Raw genomic sequence first — 25,098 nt, 5'->3', positions numbered from 1 at the left:
TTTTGAGACCATTTATTGTTTCTGAGATTACAATTTTAATGTTCTCATAAGGTGAGGTGAGGCTAACCTATTTTCATTTGAATGTGTATCGTTAATTTATGTAACGATCGAATCTGATTGAAAATTATTGGTGTGAGAGCCCTAGAAATACTTAGGAGGAGGAGAGAGATGAAAGAGACAGTCTTGTGTGAGGGAACTAATGAATGTATATGACCCTTTTGTATTAACATAAGAAGTATTTCAGGGAAAATATTGGATAAAGATTTAGCTTGGAAGCTAATAAATATTTTATGTCCCCACATGATTCCAGCTCAAAGAGCTCTTGTAGTATGAATGCATTTGAAGGTATATTACTAAACCACATCAACCACTATCCCTATATAAGTTAGTGAAAATTGTACATGGAATACCTACCTAAATCTAGATATATTATGCACTGCAATTTTATGGGCATGGCAGCTACTGGTAGTGACAATAATTTGGGACTTGGCCATCCCTCTGTCAGCAGAGAAGTTGAGGAGGTTACAGAAGCATAGAATTCTCCTCCCATATTGACCAAAGATATATAATTCCCATCAATAGAAAATGAGCAGAGTAGAGTACCTAATATAAAATTAAGCATGAATTGCTGCTGATGTAGATGCCCATGAATTTTTGGAACAAATTGTGATGAGCCCATTACTGTTTACATAGCATTTTCCAACAAATTTATACTGTTGGAGAATAATCAAACCAACATTGTAATTTATTTTAATAATTTATCATGGATTATACCTTGACTGAAAATTATTCTCTTGGAGTGTTTCTAGATCATCATTACCTTACATGCCAGCCCTTCTCAAATTAATTGGTGATAGTCGAGGTATTCCTACAAATAGGCCTAACACAGTTAATAGGTATTTATGCATTCACAACAAAGGATCCAGTTCCTTTCGTTAAATTTCCTGCATTATAATATGGCATGATGTAAGTAACCGATTAATGGAGATGTTGCTCTGGATGTTCATAAACTTTACCTAGGCTGTTTCCATTAGTATGGGATCAGAAACATAGCATTGAAAAGAATTTGGTGATAATGCCACTCTTCTATTCATTTTACAAACTTTTACCAAATTACAGCTCCTCGCCCCCTGTAATTTAATGATTCATATTCGCTATATCATGAAACCCATTCTACATCCACAGCTCAAGTCTCTTGTAACTACTCTAATCCCATATGCTATGTAAATTCACTCAGAAGCATATTAACAACATGCTTGTAAGCACAAGCTCTTAATCAATTTGAAATGTGATGGTAACTGATACCACCTCCAGAACAACGGTTGCATTTCGTTATTCTTTATAGTTACTAAATAATTACAGGTAAGCTCAAAGAAAATAAAGTGAGAGAGTATCATTTCTAAGTCATTCCTATTTTATTTAACAGTAATTTGCAAGCATCAATTTTTCCAGATTATCAGTTATGTCGATACATATATGGAATCAATCAGCCATGCATAGGGAAATGAAATGTACTTGGGAGAGTGGATATCAGTGTTCGTTGTTTGGTATAAATTTGGAAAAATAATCATCTGGTACATAATTTAGCATGCATTATATGATATTAATAATATATTGGAAGTAATGACCTTGATTTTTTTAAAGTAAACTCCTTGCATCGAAAAGAAAGAATAATTTTTATATCATATCTGTATCCTTGAGCACCGAATATATTAAAAAGTGTAATGAATGATAGGTGGCTTAGGTAACCCACACCACCACTGGCCCCAGACTGGAAAACTATGTGGCAGGCCAAGTACCCCTGAAACTTATTAAACTGAAGCCCATAAGCAAATTATGAAGTCTATTGAGAGGTGCATGGGGGTTCTTAACTCTAGGTTCCGATGATTGCTGAGACATTGAGTGCTGGAGTGTACACCAATAAAATCGGGATTGATAGTTAATTCATGTGTTGTACTTCATAATATGTGTGTAGGGGCTGGTTTTCCCTTCCCAGACAAGGCTGATTATTATGGAGATCCCAGCTCTTGCAGAGTCCCTAATTCTTGGGAGAGGCATATTAAACAAGGCCAGAACTATTAGACAAGCGATTATTAACAGGTTACCTAATGCATTGGTAAATTACCAATTGATACACCACCATTGCTTTTGTTGGTGGTCAAACTACGGTTTTCCACCTTAAAATTAATCATGGGATCCCTCGTAGAAGGGATACCCTGTAGTTGCCACCAACCTCATCCGAATGGTCTAAAATGAGAAAAGAAATATTACGAATGGGTCATGTTTCATCCATTATTTTTTCATGCATTTTTCTGTTACTTGCATAAGACTTATAATTTCTTTCACTAGGTAGAAATTTCCCTTAACAATCATCACTGCTTGGGTCTCTTAACCTTCTTGATTGTGAGGTACTTCAGGATAAAAGTGGAACAGTCATCACTATATCTCAGTTTATATCAATTGCCACCCATTCAGGCTGTGCTTCCTTTTTCTTAGGAACGGTAGTAAGAAAGTGATATTTTTAGGTGTGCTGATGACTTTAGATACTGCAAATTTGCTACCTATATAATATTATAGCATGATTGATTTTTAAGAATCCAAAATTATGAGGTAGAAACTCCTTCACTTGACTTTGTACATAATTTAAAAATTCCCAGGGTATCTCTTAAATTGAAACTACTACAAAATGAAGAAGATTTGAATTTATTCAATAAAAATATGAACTTAATGTCACTTCTATTCTAAAAAGTTAGGTGTACTTGTATACGTTAGCGACAAATGTTGAGGCGCATTTCGTCAGTACCATAACTCTTAAATGTTAATTCCAGGATACAAATTGTGAACATTGAAGTCAGAGTTGCAACGTAATGATAGGCAGTCCGTTGTAAATAGATTTTTATGTTTATCTATTTTGAGGGGTTCAGTTCACCTTATTTTCCGTCTTCTTAGCACCCTGTTACCAGCTCTTATCCCGTAAAGTTATCCTTTCTTATCTACAGTCTTCCAATAATTAAGCAAACTATTCTTAGGACATCGCTTGCGGTTGATAATAATTTTCAAAGCATTTTACCACACTCATGAGGGCTGTTTACATTACTATTTTCATTGCCTATAACTAATTATCCGGCCAATTCTGCGATAACGATATGACGAAACTGACTACGGGTGAACCGGAGTTTAAGCCCCTTGTCGCATTAGCGGCGGTTTCTGGAACTATTTAAGAAAAATAAAATATATAAATATAATAATATATATATTTAATATAAAATATCTATCCACGTAAGATCGCCCGGGCGGGTTGGGTAGGACGGGTTGCACTAAAAGGAACGGGAAATCGTTTTATCAATGGTTTCGATAATGTTTTTTCGCAATAAATAGTTCCAGAAACCGCCGCCAATGCGACAAGGGGCTTAAACTCCGGTCGCGCCCTGACTACTTCAATTCAAATACTTGTATTATCATTAAAATGGGTCCATCAAAGCAAAGGCATAACAAAATCTGGCATAAGGAAATTCATAATAACGCCAAATTCCTCTCATTTACAAGTTTTTATCCCAATTACTCACTGTAATCTTAGGCGGCTAATCGCATACATATTTCCAACGCACTCACCTTCAACATTAATATACACGTTGAGCTCTCACTTATATTTAAAAGTGTACAACATACTTTTCATTAATCAACGCTATAATTCATAATAGCATTGCACTTACCAGCTGAATCTCGCTCTATTTTTGTTTGTCGAGGACAATTGCATGCCGATTTTCTCTGATTGGCTCGCAGTGACGTATTGCAGGAAAACTTCGGGTATCTTCGACTTCCCCACTACCGCGGAGGGGAAGGCACGAAAATGTTTTCGTGAAGCCTACTGAATAGCAAATTACGCGTCTTCGAATGTTTACGCGGCGTAACCACGTAAACGGAATCTTTCGTCTTCGCGACCGCGTAAAGAGTTACTGAATAGCCCTGCAGTAGTGGATTGAGCGTGTACTTTGTTGGTGCAGTACATTCAATGTGTGTATTTTGATCAGGTTTGGAGATGGTAAAGGATTCCTTGCATTATATTTGGTGCTTTGTTATTTCTTGTGCGTATCGAGGTATATTATTGCGGGAAGTGCTTCAAGGCCATTGTGTTTGTGACGTGCCTTGATATCTTCCTGCCCTCCTTATTTTTGTCCCAGGGGTCTTCAACATCAGGGGATAATTCTTGTAAACATTTATTTAATAAAATATATAACTACACTATTTTTGCAGCTTAATGATAGGATATCATTGGGATAGTTTTATTTATGCTTTAGATTCCTTCTGTAGTCTCCTCACCCTGTTGCATAGTTGGAAGAGGCTGATGTTTTTTTAGTTTTTATCAGGCATTATCATTATTATATCATGGGATTAGTATAATAGTAGCCATATACATATGTAGTATAAATGTTTTTAAGTAAAATACATTGTTCTGCTGTGGTGTTGGCTTTATTGTTTACCATGTATCTTTGAGTAGAAGTTAAATACTTAAATGTTACTCTACGACAATTTATGCCACTCATTTTTCTATACTTTCATGCTATTTTAAAAATTGGGTTTATTTAGAACATTTGGGGATATGTTTTTATAAACATTTAAAAACAATCCTCATATTCCCAGTAAATTATACTTGGAAATTATTTAAATTTATTTTTATTGGTGTTATCTAAATGATTAGCTGTTGATTTTTGTTAATGCAGTGTTGAAGACCTCTGTTCAAAATTATGCCTGCTGTAGTGTATTAAACTATAGTCGTTCATCATTTTCGTTTTACTAGTATTATGTTGGTCAAGTTTTAAAATTGGTTGAATTAACACCAGAGGATTTATTTAATTGATTCAGTTTGTTCTTTCTTGAGCCATCAATTTACAGTTGTGAAATTGAGGTGCATACGTGCATAATGTAAAACGGGGAAACGTGGGGAGGTCGGTCGTTGAGGAGCCACTGCTCATCCCGCTTTTCTTTTGCCGTGAAATTTGAAGTTAACCAGGAGTTTCATGAAATTTTCTGTGCTGAGCTGGTTGCTCTTGTCAAATATATTTGTCAAACTTCTGGTTTGATCGGTGATGATCTAGTAACTGGCTCATGAGAATGAAAAAATATTTTTTGGTGACAAATGATGCATTCTTCACTTTTATGTTTGAGGTGTGCCTGCTGGGTGCATGAGTAAAATGTTTAATTTTAGTTGTTGATTAACTCTTTGTTGTGATTAAATGTTGATGGGAAAATTATATAAAACTTTATATATGAAGCAAAACATTTGTTTCAGAAAAAGTATTGATTAAAAATTGTTTTCATCAAAAATAAGTCTCATTTTCTACAAATTCTTTTGATGCTCCTCTGTATCTTGGTGGATGGGTCCCCAGTAAACGTACATGTATTTTATTATTGCTTTAAAAACTAAGAGAGAATCGTATTAAGATTAGCTATATTTAGAGGAGTGATGTGCCTCATATCTATTTCTTTGTTTACTTGGACTACAACTGATATGCATATGATTTTTTAAACTGGGTTCGTTTGAGGAAATTTGATAGTGCATTCCACCATCGGATATCTACTAAATGTAAAATGGTGCGTTCTCACTCGTAGCATTGTACATAAGTGAAAATGTGAAAATAAATCCCTATCCAGAAGTCACTAGTGATTGTATTATATATAATCCTCCTCTGTAAATATTTGTACCTCCACTTTGTCTATTGTGTAGTATTCTCTTCAACGGAGCGTGTGCTGTTCAGCTGTAGATATATTGTCCTGACATATATTCCATTCCTGCGATAACTAATTTTAAACTACCTCATAAATTTCTAAAATAATGCTAGTTGTGTAGTGAAAAATTTCTTTTGGAGCATAATCATGAATGTTGCTTGCTTAGTTTTATGTCATTGAATACACACCACATGCAGTCAAATGAAAACAGTTTTCCTCTGACTACTCCCCAAGGATTATGCATTTGACAGTAAGGTATAAAAGTATTAAGTACTCATATGTGCCCAAAAAATGTTTTAATATGTAAGTCCAACTGTTTTTGTATCCTCAAACCTTAAAGTATTTCCTTAGTGAATTCCTTTATGAAAAAGACGTACATAGTAATTTGGTGTTTCTCGAGTAAATGTAGAACTAGTGGCGGTAAGGGTGGAAAGCAAAACTCCTTGTGGTTAGTTAGTGGTGTGATATATGTACACCCATGAACACAAGGTGTCAGTTGCAATGTGATGAAATAGCACTTGACAGGAAAGGTTGGTACTGAACACGAAATCATTGGGTTTGACACCTATGAAGGCTATACATATCAGCATACCTGATGAGAAAGATTCGCATTTTAAAAACCTTTGCTTCAAGTTGATTTTGTGGGTGATACTGCAGTCCTTTCCTAAAAAAACTAATTGCTAGGGTTGCAGCCAGAGTACTTACACAAGTCTCATTCACATCATGCTATGGAATGAAGAAAATTTTAATATCATTGAACAACTTTGTTATTAAACTTAGTTCATAATACGCCATTTCACAGACTCTTGTTTGCCTCTATGACATAGTTACATAATTTTGTTGCAAGTTCGATAAATAAAGAACAGTTGAGTTGCAGAAAGCATCAAGGTGCCAATGGAGTGGGCATATCCTTTGAGGCACACTTCTCTGGAAAAGTATGAAGGTGGTTAATTTTTTTAATAATTACGTGATTTTGGTGATTTTTGGACCCCCTTTGGTGAGATTTGGCCCGACCCCCTCCCCCGTCCCTCTAATCTAATGTGAGATTGGTGCAAATGCGTCTCTTCAGGGTAAACACATTAATCTATGCATCATTGAGTTGGGTTTATTAAAAAAAGCTTATTTTTTAATTATTTTTATTTAAGATTAGTTAAGAGTTAAAATAACGATCACTAAGATCACTATTTTACACTGTTTCTTGTGGAAAAAAATTATGTGAGACTCGCTCTCCCTCAGGTGAGACTGGATGAGAATCAAAATCCCCCCTAAATGCCTCACGTAAATAACGGATGCCCCTTTGCTGGGACTGCACCATGAGCAATACTTCCACTACTCCACTGGAATTGTATTTTGGCTGTTAATGAGCCAGACTCCCCTGTGAATGGAACTGAGGCCTCAAGTGAAATGATTGGTGTCTTATAATTTACAGCTGCTAGCTTTTATTGTAAAAATCTGAGAAGAGAGAATCCCCATGCTGCCATTACTCTTTGAGCATGATGTCAGAAACTTATCAATGAGCGTGAATACACTTGTACAATACACCCATGAAACCAATTTACGTGCTGAACTCATCTGCAAGTATGTATACCCAATCAGGGATTGACCCTTCTTGGATCCTCTGGTTTTCCTGAAGGTAATTGAAGCCCATTTCTAGATTCTATGGCTTTATCGCACTTCTGCGAACTTATCATCGGCATCATTGGGGATAAATTATCGAGAAAAAAATTCAGTCACATGTTATTCAACAGAATCATAGAATGTACAGTATAGTGTGGATTATCCGTAATTAGGTAAGGATAAGGCAAAATAGAATAAAAAAGGTGCAGAATTCATTTATGATCATTTTTATTATTACCACGATTGTCTTTAGGACCTATTGGAGAAACCGATTTTTTCATGGACACTTGTCCTCGTGAAAAGAGTAGACTGAAAATAAGGTGCCAAATATTTCAGTTGTCTCAGTGAACCCTAGACCCTCGGAGCTAGACCTTTTATTGGGAAGGGGGTTGATGGTTAAAATATGCATGATTTAATTGTCATTCTCTGAAGATTTTGCTAAGTTGTAGATCTTGAGAGTCAAAATTTCCTCCATTTGGTCAGGCCACAGATCAGTTGTATTTGTATTGTATTTTGGGCAAAGGTCTAGAAGCAAACTAGAAGCAGTGACCGTGCAAAGAGCCGCCAACTGTCACTCGGCTGGCAGTGGAATGGAATGCATGAGCTCTTGGCTCGAGTTAGCCGAGTGGGGCTGTGCTCGGCCTCTCACAAGTCCACGGCTGAGTGCAAATGGATGTTTACCATTCGCACTCAGCTGCTTGGGCTTTCACCTGCTCATTTGCTCAAAACTGTGACTATTATTGTAGGAATGATGTGAGGGAAAATACAGCACGATTTGTAGGGCGTTTGGGTAAGTATGTCTGCTCTTGATGATTTGTTGGCCACGGGTCTCTGATTATTCCGCCAGAGTGCTCTCCATCCAAAAGGTGGAATGTGGGAATGGTCGGTTGTGTAGCATGTGATGTGATGGCAGCCGAGGCTGGCGTTTTGCGGGTCGTGTGGTGCTTGGGGATGGACAGGCCATGCCCAGAATTCATTCCTCGAGCTCCCTCTTTGATTTTGTGACTGACTCCCTCTCCCTCTTTGATCCAGTGATGGGGAGGAAAGACTTTTTTGGCATTAAAACAATATACACAGTGTTATAGTTCTGAAGGCATTAAAAAAAAATCCTCATTTCAGAAGGATTTTGCACGTTTTTCAGACTCCCTCATTGACAATGACATTTAGCAATGTGGACGGACACAGTGTAACTGAGCCGCTCTAGCATCTTTCATTAATTAGTGTACTTTTTAATGTCAAATCTAGAGATGGGTCGGTTCCGGTTTGCGGTTCTCGGTTCTGCCGGTTCTTGGCCTGTGGAACGGGTATCGAGAACTGATCGCATGAAGTCGGTACTTCGGAACCGGCTTGGAACGGTCGCGTAGATTTGAATTTGGCGCCTGATGCCTAAATGGTCTGCAGCGTATTCAAGGCAATATGTGAAATAAAATTAAAAACAAATATATTACTTTCCAATTTCATGGCGTTCTCATTTTTTTTTCTTTTTAGAGTTGCTGGCTAACATGTGCATAAGGGTTCGTCAGTTTGTCGCTCTCCCCAACATTGTGGCATTTCCGTAGCTGCATAGGCCGCTTTCAAACGAGCTGACTCTTTACCTGCCGCCATCCTCGGCACGACGCCGTTCTTTTAACTGTCTATTGGTCTCTATAGATGTTTATTCTTGAGACAGTGAAGCATGCAATTAAGTTGTCAATTAATGTAACAATTTAAGCTACATCACGGAATACAATATATTTTGAAGTGACGCACAAGTTACAACAAATTAACGGATGATGTCGTCAGGAGTAGGGGGAGTTTCAGTATTGATCCTAATGCTATGCAGTACTGTACACTGTGCTCCAAGGATATTTCATGTGGGCCTTCAAAATCAACATCGGCCACAACTGTTTTCAGTGAATGGCTGTAGTAGTACTGCAGACAATATTTCTGCCAGAAAAAGAATAGATTAGACCCAGATAAGGTAAAAAAGTTGAAGTTTTACAATCAAAACCTAGAGAAAGAACCATTGGCTGCCTGATGTAATGCAACATATTGGTCGATCGTGCATTCTTTAACAACGTGTTATTCAAACTTTTTTACTTGGCAAATAAAATTATGAAGACAATCTTAAGTTTTTTTTCACGGAGCTTTCCTGCTAATTTACATCTTTCGTGAAATTATTTTCATTTATTTCTTGTGGTTGTTCATTTAAATTTGCATTAATTCAGATAATAAGAGTTCATCCTTGGAACCTAGTACATATCTAGATCCGAGAACTGATGGGGGAGTACCGAGGGGGGACATGGAGGACCAAAAAAATTTAAGAACCGACTCATCCTAAGTCAAATCCATCCCATTAAAAAAAGGCCATGCTGCCATTATACTGCGCCTCTTATTTTCACTCAGTTCAACAACATTTGTAAGTTGGGCAAGTTCTCCCGGAAAAAATAATTTTTTTCCATGTGCTGTGTTTTCATTAGCAAATTTTGTTCTTCCTTTGAAAGGCAACTGCTTTAGGAGGGGACTCACGGAGGGGGAACTGCCTTGCTGATAAGCCAGCAAGTAGTTGGTAATCAAAGAATGGATAACCATAAATGATGCTCCAGGTTGACATCCAGTTGTATGAGACAATGGATTTTGGAATTAGCTTTAAGCTTGCGTATTTATTTATCTTTGAGGTACTTGAGAGTGCAAACCTTCACGCAGCTGAGAGACATGCTAGTGGTAGAAAAGAATAGAATGTGTTTATCTTGATCTCCAGAATGATTTGTTAAGTTCTCAAGTTGACCTCGTAACAAATTGAATATCCTTTGGAAAAATCGTGTGCCTCACTTTGAAAATATCTGTGCTATACTTGACAGAGATTTTAATGAAGCTAATTGTTAGCCATATGGTGTTCTAATATGTTGTATCCCACTGTCTGCCATTTGGATAATGTCAGATTAGTTATCTCTCTGCATCATGAATTTTCTTGGAATCACTTTTTCTGGGTGTAATTTGATTTCATGTGTTGCTTAAGGATTGTTACTTGAATAGTTAACTATAAGTTGGAATATGGATTCCAGGTATAAGTTTAAAACTTTAATGAATATTTACTGATTCTTATTTCTTTCTTAATGTTTACTGCTCTTTTTAGAATAAGAACTGTAAAATGCACAATTGCATCTAATGACTTATATATTTTGCTTATTGCAAGTAATATAATTTTTTTACTATTAGCTGTTTGATTTTTTGGGTACTTTTTGCGATTCACTTACTTCACTTAGCTCTCTCACTATTTCCCTTGACTAATTTTTTCCATTGAAACTACCCAGCCAGCACAAAGGATGTGGAATTTTGAGTGTCGTGTGAGTGTGTGGAGGGTAGCACTGAATGACATTGGTGCTGTCGCAATGGAATGCCGTGGAGGTGCAAATGACATTATGCTGCGCTCTAAATTCACTTCATAACCACTGTTATTTTCAATCTCTCAGTCATGACGTGGTTTATAAATGTCTCTTATATTGTGTTTGTTAAGGAAAAAAATCTGATTAATTATTGAGGCCTATTTTGTGTGCAAGATGGAAGATTTAATTTCGGCCTGCAGTTTCCATCTTGGCCGATGCTACTATATATATATATGTGCCTTATTTTAGATGGAGTTGACATTTGCAAACAAAATATCCAATTTTAGAGACTTGGAAGCACTCGTAGAGTATTTTGTTGATGTAATAAACATCTGAGTGAACGCAAGGGGTATGAACTAGGAGCAGTTTGGATGCCATTGTAAGGACACCATCCCCTGACTGCATAAGTACTATCCTGCTTGCCACCTCAACAGGTGCATGGCAGGGAGTGTTCAGCCATTTACATAAACAAGGAAATGTTCATACAAATTTCCGCCTGGAATATATTGAATTCCTTTTCTGTTTGGGGAAGGAAATAATTTACACTCCCAATTGGCAAAATTTCACTCTCGATTTATCGTTTCTGTTGGACGTGGAGTAACATTGTTTTATGTACATAATGTCGAGCATGGAAGCTATCCATCCCATCAATTGGTGTTGCGTAGTTCAACATTAGTCTTCTCTCCTGGTTTGATGCAAAATTTGGACATGCTGGATCATCATCCATCACAGCCTTCTTTACCTTTCACTTTCCTTGTTTGACTAGGCGTTGGTTTATGTTGATGCTCTCCCCTGGTTCAATCGACTTGGATTCTTCTCTAAAAGGATTTGTAGCAGTCAGGGAAATGAAAACAGGGAATCATGATGAGGGAAAGGCTGCAGTGGCACTACGTAAAAGTTGATTTGGTGAGGTGGGCATTTTGTTTTGTTTGGGTTGGGAAAGAGGACGAGGAGATGAGGACGAAGGGTGGTGTTGACCTGATGAAGGCCAAGAGGGCTGCGAGTGGAGCGACTGACAAGGCTGCGCAAACAATGTCCAGATGGCTGCAATAATGGCAATCATTGCATAAAATAGTTTTTTTTGTGATAATTAGTGTGATTTTTATAATCTGAGGAATTTAAGCAATCCTCAACAATCAGCAAAGCAGGCATCGGGGGATCCGGGTTTGAATCCCGGTCAGGGCGAACGATATTTTCCCTGTGGATTTTTTGCTCACTTTGTGCATTGCTTGTAACTCCGTATAGTGGATAGTCCTGGTATACTTAAAAGTAACACATTCAATGCGGGCCTGAATTTCATGAACGTCGTCAGAATTGGCCGAAGGAAGAAAAATAGAGAAAGGTTTTTTGTGCCATAACTTCTGTGCAAATACTGCTGTTTACAAACGGCGTACATGGGTCGAAAGAGGGATGCTTGCTGATGAAGGCCATGCACACGATTGCAAGACTCGGAAGTGGTTGTTATTGGTCGTACGTACGTACGTACGGAGGCGGAGAAAGGCCGACTGGCGGAGCATGTCAATTGCAAAGTGTGCTTCAGTGCGCTGAATGTGTTAAACAATGACTGCTTAGATTTCTATTTGTCTTTGCTCTTGAATTTTGACTGGCATATGTTTCACTCCAGGAAGAAATACATTTTATTTGTGGAAAATAAGAAGTTGGTATGATGGCTGTTTATGATAGCCGACATCCTGACGTGCTGACTGGGTAGGGATAACCTAAGTAAAATAGTGTTTTCTTTGTGCTGTCAGTGTGTTTAATGGCTCTAGGTTATTGGTAAGTTGCTTCTCCATTTGATGCTTTGGGCGATTTTTATTGCAATATGAAATGAAAAGGAGAAGTGCTGGCTGAAGGAAACAATCACCCCCTCCCCTCCCGTCCCCTCCTCCCTTCCTGCCTCCCCCCTCCCCCCCTTCTCTCTCTCTCTCTCTATTTCTTTCTCTCTCTGTCCAAGGACGAAGCCGTCGAGGGAGCATTAAGGGACATAGGCCTCCTTTGATTGGGCCTCCATCGTCATTATCCATCCTCACCTGAGCTGCCATTGGTCTATTTGCATGGCCCTGTAGTAAATGGGAAAGTGTTGCAGATTTCATTGTACAATTCAGCAGCCTTGTCAATGTTGGGCTTGTGTCAACATGTGTGGGAAAAGGACTAAATTTTATGGCAATCACTCAGATTCCCTCTCTTGGAATGCATAAATAAATTTTTCCGTTCATAAGGCACGTCGATGTGATATCAAATCCTTCGTACACCAAATATTTTTGTCGGTAAAAAAATTGTGCTTAAAATTAACATTTAGGGAGCAACAATGTGTATTTTTAAACTTTTTTAGACTCTTGAATACCAAATATTCTAAATGATTGTCTTACTTGATGTTAGTAAGTCTAAAAAATTGTCATGTGTGATTAGGCAGCAAATTGTGTGCTGTGTGAACAATTGCACAACTTTAAGAGCTGCTGTGGCTCTTAGTGCATAATATATTTTTATGCACATTTGAAATGGAATAATAAATACATGTATCTTTTTCCTGTATTTGAGTGGTTCCATCTGTCTGTGTTCCATCTTCTCCTGTATGTTTGAAGTTTCCAAATCTAAGTGGTGCTCGTTTTGTCATGTAATGGAAGGGAGAAATTTATCATTGTGCATTTTGAATGTTTTCATGATGATCACCCCCCTTGCTCAAATGTTGCAATACTAATCTGCTGCTCCTCCTTTCAAAGAGATCAGTGGCAGCCTCTTCCTCTCTTGTCAGATTGAAATTCTTCTTGTAGCATTATGTTAGTGATCATGGGGTTTTCATTTCACCGTCACATGTATTTCCCTGAGTTTCTTTGGTTGTGGATAGTGAAGTTACTGTAAAATTATTTGATTAATTGACAAGGGTACTTAAAATGCTCTCTCCTCTCTGAATCGGCTCTCTAGGGCTGCTCTGTTTTACTTGCCTACACATATGCAGCTATTCCAAATAAAAAGGCAACTGATAGGAATCCCTATGTATCTTTATTTTGAATTATGGGTTTTTCTTTGTTTTTCATTTATGTGTGCTTTTTCTAAAATTTAATCCCAGAGATAAACTTACAGTACAATTTTTACAATGCACTTTACTAGAATTCGTACATTTTGGTGGCTATTCATTCATTTGCTCAAGTATACAGTGTATATTTGCCTGATCACCAAATGTTATCTAGGCATTTTTGTGTTTTGGCATATTTTCTATTTATTTGTAATTATTTTGTTGGTGTAGGACATTCCATCTGTGCTATTTGAATATCTTCAATTATATATCTTAGGGATGAGTCGATTCCACTTTTTTTCGATTCCGATTCCAATTTCGATTCCTTCAAATCGATTCCCGATTCTCGATTCCGATTCCATCGATTCTTACTCCTTATGGCAGGTGGGATTTTGATTTATCTGTAGCATCGCTGTCATTAAACTTTAAGAATTGAATGGAATAAAATAACTAGGGATGGACGGATCCAGGATTTTTGGAGCCAGATCTTTCGAATCGGATATTTTCGATTCCAAATGCATTTTCGAATTCCTGCCATTAAACAAAGTCATTATTCAAGTTTATTGCGGGTACATACAATCAATGGAATGCTTTTTAGATTTTCATACTCATTTTTATATTTTTATAAATTAAAAATTTTTTTATGGGCTTTCAAGTTGATTTTTAAAAACATCTTTACATACTCAGGGTCTAAACTGTTACGCTTGGGTTTGGAAATGAAAATAGGAAAAATCTTAGGATGAACCACTGACCAGTAGCGTAGCGAGAGGACCCCCCAAAATATAAAAACACAATTACTTTCCTTCATAAAAGGAAACAAAATATTAAAAATCATGAATTTACAAAAATGAAAAAAAAAAGAATCTCTGAAAAATGAAGTTTTTTCTATTATGAAGGGCGTTAAAATTAGTTTGAAAACCTCTCCTTTGTACCCTGTTGTTTAAAAATTTTCCCCCCTGGTTTTGGACCCCCCCTTAACAAAATTCCTGGCTACCCCCCTGCCATCAACTGAATTCAAATTTTCCTCACACGCGTTTCCCCCGAATTTTACTTTCTCATCGCATACGGACCTGTGTTTCATCCGAAAATGCTTCAGTATGGTGAGGTGGATTTAGCACATCCTCGCAATTATTTACGCCATAGTGCACGCACACTGCATTCATTGGTACTCCTGTTAATGGAAATGTTTATACACAATGAAAGACATTTTTATTGGTGCATCATTAAATTACATTGCAACTGCGCAATCAGCAACACAATTAAAAGTATTTAAAACGGTAATAACGTCACGTGCGACGAGGTGCTCAACCGCTCAGCATGAGGTAGGAGTGGGCAGCAAAAGCGTGTAAAGGAGAGGTGGAGGGGAAGGAGCAGTGGCGTAGCCAGGAATTTCAATTGGGGGGGGGGATCCAAAACCAGAGGGAAAAATTGTTGAAAAAACCGGGCACTAAATAATGGGTTTTAAACTAATTTTAACACTTTCCCAGAAAGTCACTCTCCTAGCATTTGTAGTCTAGAAACGGAGAATTGAAGCAGATAGGCCAAAAAAGGTAAGTTGGTGAGACGAGGTAGGGATGAAACACGCTTCAATTGTTTTCGTGTGATTTGATATTTTCCTTAGAAGACAATGATTTTTGGTCCGTGTGATTTCGGATGCGAAAAAAAAACAACAGAGGCACGGGCTGATGGACGGCCGAGGGTGGTTTTCTGAAATCTACGACATAGTTACTTTTGAAATGCTGAAAATCCTGGCCACGGCTGAAATTCTACTTGCAACCTCTGCGAGAGCTTTCAAACAAAACAGTTCATGAGTAGGACAATAATCGCATGCGACGGCGCATTCGAAGAGAGAATCGGAAATCTTTCCACTCTTATGGGGCGTTACATTCACTGAAGCTATTATTTAAAATTTCCGATCCAGATCCGATGTCTTCCGCGACTTTGGATCCGATGAAGGGCAATACCCGCGGGTATTTGGATCCGAGGTATCCGATCCGACCATCCCTAAAAATAACAATAGCCGCGGTGGCTACATTCTCGTTTGGCCGCGGTGGCTAAACAATAAAGTAGCGTTCATGGCGTCGATACATGCCAGAGCAGCCTGGCGGGTGCGCGGTGGCGGCGCAACCTGTCGAGTCCGCCCGGAAGCCGCGGCGGCTTATGCCAAGCAAGTATCAACTTCCTCAAGGGTTGCATTGATGAAACTGGGCTATACAAACGCGAATGTGTCTTTTTTTTATTATTGACGCAGGCGCGTGTTAGTCTAAAAAGTTACTAATATAAAAAAAACCGCTCTCAGCGCGTATTTACCTATAAGAAACTTTTTTCACAGAAAAACTCGCTCTCTGCACGTTTTTATTATCATCAGACTTCAAATATCATTCGAAAGTAAAAAAATATATTTCGATCTATTATACTTTAAAATTGGTGGTCCAGATGAATTCTCCGAATGTGATTCATAATCGTAACAATTTGATTTGCCGTGACCAGCGGTTAATAAAAGAACGGAAAACGCATGCGCTGCTTCCCGATCCCGTGGTTTCCAATTTTTTTTCTCTGAGAGTTGCTCATGAACACGAGGTATTTCAGGGTTCGTCGGTTTGTCGCTCTTGCCGACATTTTAATGTTTCCGAGGCCGCTTAGGTATGTTTGTCGCAGCACCCGCGTGCGGGGCGTATCCTCCGCGCGGGCAAGGCTGACACCGCGGCCGCTTAGGTGTGTGGCAGCATTTATGCCCCAAACTTATAGTCTATGCTCAAAACATTTATCTTCCTGGAATCGATGGAATCGGAATCGACTTTAGGCGATCGATTCTCGATTCCGATTCCGTGCCCGAGAATCGGTGGAATCGAGAATCGACATTTGGAATCGACTCATCCCTAATATATCTCTCTCTGGCCACGAACCAATTTGTCAGTGTTAAAGAAAACATTTGTGATCTAGTACTCTTCTCTTGCCTTGTCGGATGACTGTATTATTGTGCATTGATCCCTAGACTAAAGGTGCCTTATTACTGAATAACCATCCGTGTACAAGTCCCTTATTTTAATATCCACCGTATGGTAGGACATATGCCCTTAAGCTCTGCTTTTAATATATTATGTACCTCAGGCCTAAAAATATTCAAATCGTCTTGCACATATTTTCAGTTCTCATTTTGTCTTGCCTCTCTCTCACTTTGGCATCATTTCCTTCGTCCACATCTTACAAGGGCTGGAGTTCATTTTTTTAGTAACTCATACAACTTCGGGGAAGCTTTCTCTATGCTGTACGTTTATGTTATGTAAATTAATTTTGGTTCCCATGACAGCTTCTTTTCACGTCTCTAAGTGCATGAGGTCTCCCACACTTACATCCATATTTCAACAATATTTTGTAATTATTGATATCTTGTGCTGCTCCTGGCTGTGTCAATTTTATATCGGTTTTATGATTGATGCCTATGGTCTGGATGCAAAGGAAGCATTGACCATCTTCTGATGGACAGTCATCAAGTGGTGCCAAATATTTCAGCTCAGTTATTCCACAAATTAAGCTATATTGCCGAAGAGGCTCAATGATTATTAGTTTCTTTATTAATCTGTGTTTGGGATATTGGTCAAAGTAAAGGTTTCTCAAATGCATATTTCTGCTTAATTTTAACCATGTTTGTCATTATCAATATGAAGCTTAAAATGGTTTATGACGAGCTATACTGCTGATCATTAATAGTTTGAAGCTGTATTTATATCCAAGCCATAAATTAATTTTGCATTATTGGGCTTTACATGGATTCCTTGGTGAATTTGGACAGCCTATCATAATTATTCAACTAAGCCAAACTCAGCACCCCTGAAACTTATCTAATCGGAGTTATAGATATTGGAAAAAAAAGAACAATTGGCAAATTTTTAGCATTGTATTGTATTTCTACAACTTTTCAATACTATTCAGTGTGTATGTTCCACTCTTGTTGGATTGTAAGGTATCAAAAACAGATATCAAGTACGCAACCTAAGCAGATTAGATTAATCCTCACATGCTTAAAATACTTGATACCTTCTTAGTAAGCTAGTAATGGTGGCTCACACTGTGAGTGAACTGACAAGAATGAGTTAAGGTGCCTTTCACTTCTGGAGCGAGACGTTCTCTTCTCAATCGCCATTTCCGTGTTTCGTGTGATTTTGCAATCATTTTTTTTCAGTGAAAATGTCCTTGAAATTTATTTCTTTACTGTGTAGATTTGTAAAGCTGTATCATTTGGTGTTCATCTTTTTATTCCATGGCAAACCAATATGCTGAAAAATATATTTATATATTATATTTCAATGTTTTTTCATTCATATTTTGTAAAAATGAAAAAATATTAGAATCTAAGCTGACGACCAATAAGAATTGTACTTAATTATATAATTCTGAATAAACCATAAAATAATTGGATTTAATGTAATTATCATTATTTATGCATGCTGTGGGGATTGGATGTTGGCAGTTTCTTGTTTGTCCTGTTTGCTTTCCATGCGTGGTAATGGTACACTCAACTCTCCATTATCCGTGCTAACGAGTGCAACGCAAGCTTCGAATAATCAGCAGGAATAATCCAGAATGTTATGAATGTGGTCGGAAAATGGAGTAATTATGTTGTAATGTGGAAAATATATAAGGTGCATACATTTACACTAGGACTTAGATGCATAGAACTTTTTTCTATCAGTGTTGCTTTCAGAATGTGCCTTGAAATTTCATGCCAAGGGCGGGAGATGAGAAAAGGGTGTGATTATATACATCTGTGTAAAGCAGATGCTAGTTGGGAGCCGGATACCAAGTGAGAATGGAGTGTACTTAGGTGTCCATTGGTTTTTTTAATTAAAAACTTAACAACGATTTTCCACGAACAATTCTAGTTTCAATACATTTTGTATTAGTTAGTGGTCACTTGATGATAATGCAAAATGTGTTGAAACTGGTCATGTGAATGACATTGTTAGTGGAAAATTGTTAATAAGTTTAAAAATTACGTTATGTAACAAATCCATCAGATTAGTCCTGTATCAAGTATCTGGGTATGTGTCTATTTGTCTGTTTCCAGTGCCTTGCGCAAGGGCACGACTCTGATGAGCGTCTCGTTGTAATTTCAATTGGTAATCTTCTGAAGTCTGTCTTCCGTCTCTTCTCTTCATTTTTGTAGGAGGAAACACCGCAGGGTTTTTTTGAAGACCATGGACTGGGGTGAAGTGGCTGATGGGAAGAGGACGTGCGATGCGATGTGACTGACTGACTCACTCACTCACTCACAAAGAGACGACCTCTCTCTCTCTCTCACACTGTCCTATAGCCTCCTCACTCACATCGTCGTCCCCTTTTCCCTCTCAACAAATGCTTCCTTCTCTTTAGTAATCATCGATCATTTTAACATATGCATTTTTCAAGTTCAAATGAAACATTACTCTTGACCTTGACAAGTAAGTGCATAAAATGTGAAGATTGAAGCATTTCATCGTGGTGAATATTTATGGTATATCTTCCTCCAAAGTTGTGAGAATTTCTGACCTCAACACCCAAATTTGTTTCTCCCATAGCATGATGAAATTTCTTCAGAGGTGAAATGCTTAGTAACATAATTTTTATTTGTGTGTGGTTTATTTTTTTTAAGTGGTTAGTGTGTCCACGTACACGCTCTACTTTGTTTATCCAAGGTTTTCATTGCATAATCTTGGTTAAACCAGTTCTCAAGAACTTAAGTGAAGAAATTGTGTTATGAATTTTTAATACTTAGTGATTATCATTGCAATAAAATATAACTGCTTGTTGGAACGGTGAGGAGAAGAGTTTTCAAATGTTGCAAACGCACACACCGACCTCTTTGAATGTGAATTGAAGGATGGATTTCCATACTGATGAACATGCTTTACACATGTGAGACATACATGATCATATTGAGCCCTTGAAATTTTATTTCATTTGGCTTCATTTGCTGCTTTTGTTACTTGAATTGATTATACTAAGGTATGTGTGAGTACATGCAATAGAAGCAGCTGATGGCCGTGTGTAATTTTGTTATGTTTCATCTGCTACCTGCTTCTTGTACTTAAAAGATTAAGCCTATTGTGTACATTTCACTTGTTAGATGAGCATTATTTCACATTAAAGTATACATTCCATGAACATTGTACCGGAATATGTTTGCCTGCTGGTACTCCAGCACATTTTCAGATTTTTCCATCCTACATTATGCGACGTGTCAGAGATGGGGCAGGAACACTAGTTATTGTTACATATTCTACACTCCAACGGTTTTGTTTCGTTCTTATGCATGTGTACGTACGTAGGTGATTGGAAATTGCAAGAATGCTCCCAACATGAATGAAATTCAGTCTAAGAAGAGATAGATGAAACCATAGGACACTTTAACCCATTTATGCCAAAGGTTTGAAAAATGTGAATTTTAACCTGATTTTTACATATTGTAGATAAAAATACATATGAAAACAATATCCAAAAGAAAAAACAATGTATCTCTTGCCAATTATTAATTACGAGGTGTTCCAAAAATGGAACACTAGGCAAATCCACTACCATAAGGAACTCAATGGTAACTGGTAAAACATTAGTTTCAGACAGTTATTAACTCACTATTAAGAGTTATATCCAGGTGAACACTTAACATGCAATAATAAATTGCATTTTTTACATTGAAAAGTGTTATTTTGTGACATTGGACACAGCGAGTTTGCTCTCCTTGCTTTACAATCGCATGATTCATGCCGTCATGACGTGACGTGACGTCAGTGAGTCAAGTTAACGATTCATAGATGATCTCCCTTTCCCACCAGGCTCAGAAGTATTACCCTATGTCTCTATATAGTGACAGACCACACGGCGATGGAATTCAAGAAGATCCATAGGCTTCACATCGTTTATTTTATGCAATTGCTAAGCATTTTGTAAATCCACCTCAAAGCAGAATAACGGAAGGCTTGAGTATCATTTTTTTCCACGGCTTGTTACTTGTCAATATTTTCATCAGCTCGGTCCACTCCTCCCATATGCTGATTATAGACCTTGATTTAATTTGGCTGATTAACTTCTATCTTTTTTTCTGCTTTTGAGAATAACGACTGACAACTGTTGCAAAGGATTGACACTGGCACCACCACAAGATGCAACTGTCACAACACTGTTATCATTCCATCAACAAAAAATATTGTCCTTTCAATCAATTCAGTGATCAAATGTGACCCTATATTTTTTCTTTAGGGTAGCATCAGATAATAAAGGAGGTTTGTCTATGCGATTTTTTCTCGCTGTGCCTATTGCTTGGTGTCCCATTGAATGAAGTTTATCAAGGAGTGCAATGCTTGTGAAAAAGTAGTCGAACACAAAATGGTATTTACCAGGATGCTGCGTTGTGAGTGCCTCAGTAAATTGCAAAAAAACTGAAGCACCTATACCATATTATTGGTATTGAGTGTTCGGGTTTTTTCCTTGATAAGGCTGAAACCAACAAATGTAACCTAGACATGTTGGACCACACCAAAATATATACCCAAACCGAATAGGCTTACCCCGAATGAACTGTTCATACCCGTGACGACCTAAATAGGGAATCATGGCCTAATCAAATCTGAAGTATATTTCATTTGGTACAAATTTCATACATCTGCCATTCAGTTGCTCAATGAGAGGTCGCAGCTTGGAAAACTTGTCCATGAGGTTCATGCTAGAATTGTCAGCAACATACAAATTTGAAAATATTGTTTCAAATTGATCACGTCTCATTGCACCACTAATTAGAGAATTATGCGAATCTGGTCTTTACTACCAAAACATATGCCGTCTCGGAACAGAGACTCCACCACACCAGAATTTATACCCACTCAGGAAAATTATTCCCAAAAAACAACGGGACTCACTGACAGTCAGTTCAAGGTTTGCTTACTTTGTTTATTTGGTACTTGCAGCATATAAATTGGAATATTTGACAATCATATCAATCACTTCAATACCCAGAAAGAGTTTTAAATATTCGGAAGGGGTTTTCATTTTCGTGATTTTTTTCTTCTGAAACTCTACCTCCTACTGGCTGGGCAGTCAGGTCAGCTTTCTTCTATTTGCGCACCATTGGTACAGCAGGGGGGGGGATTTTGGGGGATAAACCCCCCCAGAACTCAGAGAAATTTTTAAATTCAATCCATTTTATGTAATTGGATAAATATTACTTGTACAATAGTGCAAGGATTAATAAAATTCCCCCCCCCCCCCCTCCTTAACCTTAAGTCCTAGCTGCGTGCCTGTTGCCCACGACTTTGGTTATCTTTGAGCAAGAAAAGGCTGAGGTGAATCAGAAGCTGATACACCGTCATTTTCAGTAGTATCACCATCCGGTATCAGCAAAAGGTCAGCATGGTCAAAGTTCTCGTCATAAGAACCATGAATGAGTTGAGCAGAAGTGCGCAGCAATAAACCGGGAAGATTATCAATTGTTCCAAATCTAGTTGCTTACTTGATTCAAAATTGAAGTGAATATTACAGAGCGCCTGAATGCATGCATAATAGTAGTGGATTTGCCTAGTGTTCCAATACATGTGAAATAAACGCTTATAACTAAAACAAAATATATTGTTTAAAAATTATCTTCCTTAAGCACAATAGGTTAACTATTACTGAACATGCAGGGAAAAATTTAGAACATTCGGGCGTAATGGTAAATAGTTATTAATATAACATTTGTGATGGTCTCAGAAAAACTGCCTTGAAAAAAAAGACTGATATTTCTCAACACACTGGCTGAGATGGGTTGGCAAAACTGACTAATTCTTTGCGCCCCGTAGTGCAATACACCTTAGAGGTATAGAAAGAAAAACCATGACATATTGGTGTGTAATGAGTCATAGTCATTAAATTAGAAAGTCGCGTCAGGTGTTCCAAAAATGGAACACTAGGCATTAATGGGTTAAAATGTTGAGGTGCAGCATACCCAGCCTGGCTTCACACCAACTTTTTATTTGCCATTTCCCTGATTTACAGTTTTTAAAAATTTCTCTCACTTTATGTACCTAGATGGCAAAACAGTTGCTGTGAAGTATCTTATGGAGAAATACACTTAGTTTGAGAACGTGTTCAGACATTGAAGGTGGGTTCATGGGGATAGACACACATCTCCGGTGCAATGTGTCAAGTGTGAGGCTAAAACGAGTCCAATGAATGCAGAGAGGAGGAGGAGGAGGTGATGATAAGAGCGTGATGACGCCTCCTGCAATAAGGATGGGATGCTGTCTTTAAGGCCAACCCTATTAAAACTGAATAACTAGAGAAATGGTAGATTATTCTTCGAACAAACCAGAGGAGATTTTTCTTTAGGTAAATAGGTAAGTGTCAATTCATTTCATATCGCTCAGGCAATATTGCTCAACATTTTTAATTATCCTGATTTTTTTTATCACTGGTTCCTACAAGAAGGCAATCACAAAACACTATTTGAAAAAAATTACAAGCCATACTTTTTTTGGGCAGCCTTTTCTGGAAGGGTGGCTGGGCAAATTTTGATGAAAAATGTGGTGTGCTTAGAGTTAAATTTCGAAGCTATTTTAAAAGATATCAGAATAATTAAAAAACGAGTGCATTCAGCATGAAATGAACTTAAGGAAACCATTTTTTCAATTTTTCTATCATGAAAGACAGTCAAAATCTTACATTAAGAAGTTGGGAAAAATTCGTCTACGCTAACTTTTTAACACCATAAATTTTAATGAAGGAAACGAGACTCACTATTAAAATGTTATTTCTGAGTTGAATACTTAAAAACTACTGGCAGTATAAGTCTTAGTACTGAGGATGCAGTCCTTTTTTTCTAGAGCTTGACAAACAATGCCAAAAGCCTTATAATGTCGATTTTCACTCGTCAATATCTAATAAGGGACATAATGAATAAGTGAAGTGAAAAATTTTTTGAATGTTCTTCACACACATAAAAATATCTCACCACTTAGACTCCTCTACATATTTTTACATTAGTGCGAGAGTGAATTTCAGTAAAAATTCAACCATTCTACAAGCTCCTGCAGTGCAAGATAGCACGCAGGGGTGTGATTAAATATAGTTACTTTAACAATAAGTTTTATCTAAAAATATATTTTTAAATTTTAGGCCTGACTTACATTTGTAATAAAAATTTATTTAAAAATAGAAATATTTCGCATGGTCTGCATCGTAACTGTCATCTGTTGTAAGATTAATGCACTTGCAGAGTAAGGTGCAGTTCAAAATAAGGCGGGCCTAAATAAAAAAAATACAATTGTAAATGTAATTGTAATGTTTTAGATAAACTTGGAAGTCGTGGATATTAAGTAATGGTAAGGAAAGAAATGCAGGGGTACACAAAAAAGATGGTGTGGCTGTGTGGTGTGGCTAGGTGTAGCCTTGGTGGCGTGCAGTAGAGCATGTGTGGAACGACTTGACTCTGTATTAGCACTGGTTAGCAAAAACAGGTTTCACACTGGTCTGGTGTTAAAAATTGGGACAGCAGGTCAGGAAAATTAGATTATGGCAAGGGATAAATTCAAGGGGCAAAGAAAAAAGACAAAAATTGTGTCTGAATGCACAGAGAACTGTTGCGGCAGAGTGGGGAGGTGGTTACATCATTGCCTTTGAGGCAGGGCAGCACATGTTAGAGCTGACTTGGCACAACACTTAACTTAATTTCACAGAATACTTTTATTTCCCTCCGGCTCAGAAAACTTAATCCATGAATGCAATATAGTGCAAACTAAAGCCATGCAATTCATCAGGAACTGCTGGAAGATTATATGGAAACCTCTAGGACTCGCAGGCTATGTGCTGAGCTTTTATTTCTTTATTTCCATTACCACATAAACAGCACATTTACGGCCTTTACAATGGGGAATTAACGATTGACAATGAAGGACATTCACACACGCCCACGCCCTGGATAAGGGTAACTTACCCAGGTGGGACTCCAACCCGCGACCTTCGGTTTGGCAGGCGAGGACTTTACCCCGCCACCACCGAGGCCGGCAAATTTTATTGCTTGAGCTATCAAGAACTGAAGAGAAATTATTCATAGTGACACAAACAGAATCATCAGAGAACATCCTTGCAACTTCTAAATCTAACAGAAACAAAATAAGGGAGTGCTCCATGCCAAATGGAGTAGTGTAGGTATTCATTTGTCTCTTCGAACATATGATGGGGACTTCAATAGGTGCATGGTGGGAGTGGGTATTCCAGTAACTCTTACGCCCATTTTCTTTGTAAAGGGCTCATGTCCTATCACACCCCCTACCACACACCTTTTGTGATGGTTTGTAGGATGTGATGTATACCTTGCTGCATTTTGCTTTAAATTTCGACTACTTTGCCTTAGATACCTATAAAGCA

The 25,098-nt window shown here is 37.7% G+C and overlaps 1 protein-coding gene, 1 long non-coding RNA gene and 1 pseudogene across 3 annotated transcripts in view; 1 reads left to right on the top strand and 2 right to left on the bottom strand.

Moving 5' to 3' along the window:
- The window catches only part of LOC124164257 (AP-1 complex subunit sigma-2), a 55,739-nt gene extending 35,873 nt beyond the window's left edge, over nucleotides 1-19,866 (top strand). Inside the window, exon 5 of one of the 2 annotated variants that reach the window (XM_046541498.1) lies at nucleotides 18,890-19,866. In XM_046541498.1, the coding sequence (XP_046397454.1) occupies nucleotides 18,890-18,934 (45 nt within the window). In that variant the 3' untranslated portion in view covers nucleotides 18,935-19,866. Of the gene's footprint in view, nucleotides 1-12,663; nucleotides 13,242-18,889 lie in introns of those variants that run through there. The other variant, XM_046541499.1, reaches the window with a different exon arrangement.
- On the bottom strand, nucleotides 1,649-2,975 carry LOC124164259. The gene is made up of 2 exons (XR_006866004.1): nucleotides 2,141-2,975; nucleotides 1,649-2,038 (listed from the first exon to the last, which is right to left on the bottom strand). It is a non-coding gene; the product is annotated as an uncharacterized LOC124164259 (long non-coding RNA).
- Nucleotides 19,867-20,225: 359 nt separating the features above from the next.
- LOC124164493 lies at nucleotides 20,226-22,064 on the bottom strand (annotated as a pseudogene).
- Between the last annotated feature and the right edge of the window lie 3,034 nt (nucleotides 22,065-25,098).

This window comes from Ischnura elegans, chromosome 8 (assembly GCF_921293095.1).
Source record: "Ischnura elegans chromosome 8, ioIscEleg1.1, whole genome shotgun sequence".
Taxonomy (NCBI): domain Eukaryota; kingdom Metazoa; phylum Arthropoda; class Insecta; order Odonata; family Coenagrionidae; genus Ischnura; species Ischnura elegans.
Note: the sequence above shows the minus strand (reverse complement) of the source record. Positions and strands in the feature narration are given on the sequence as shown.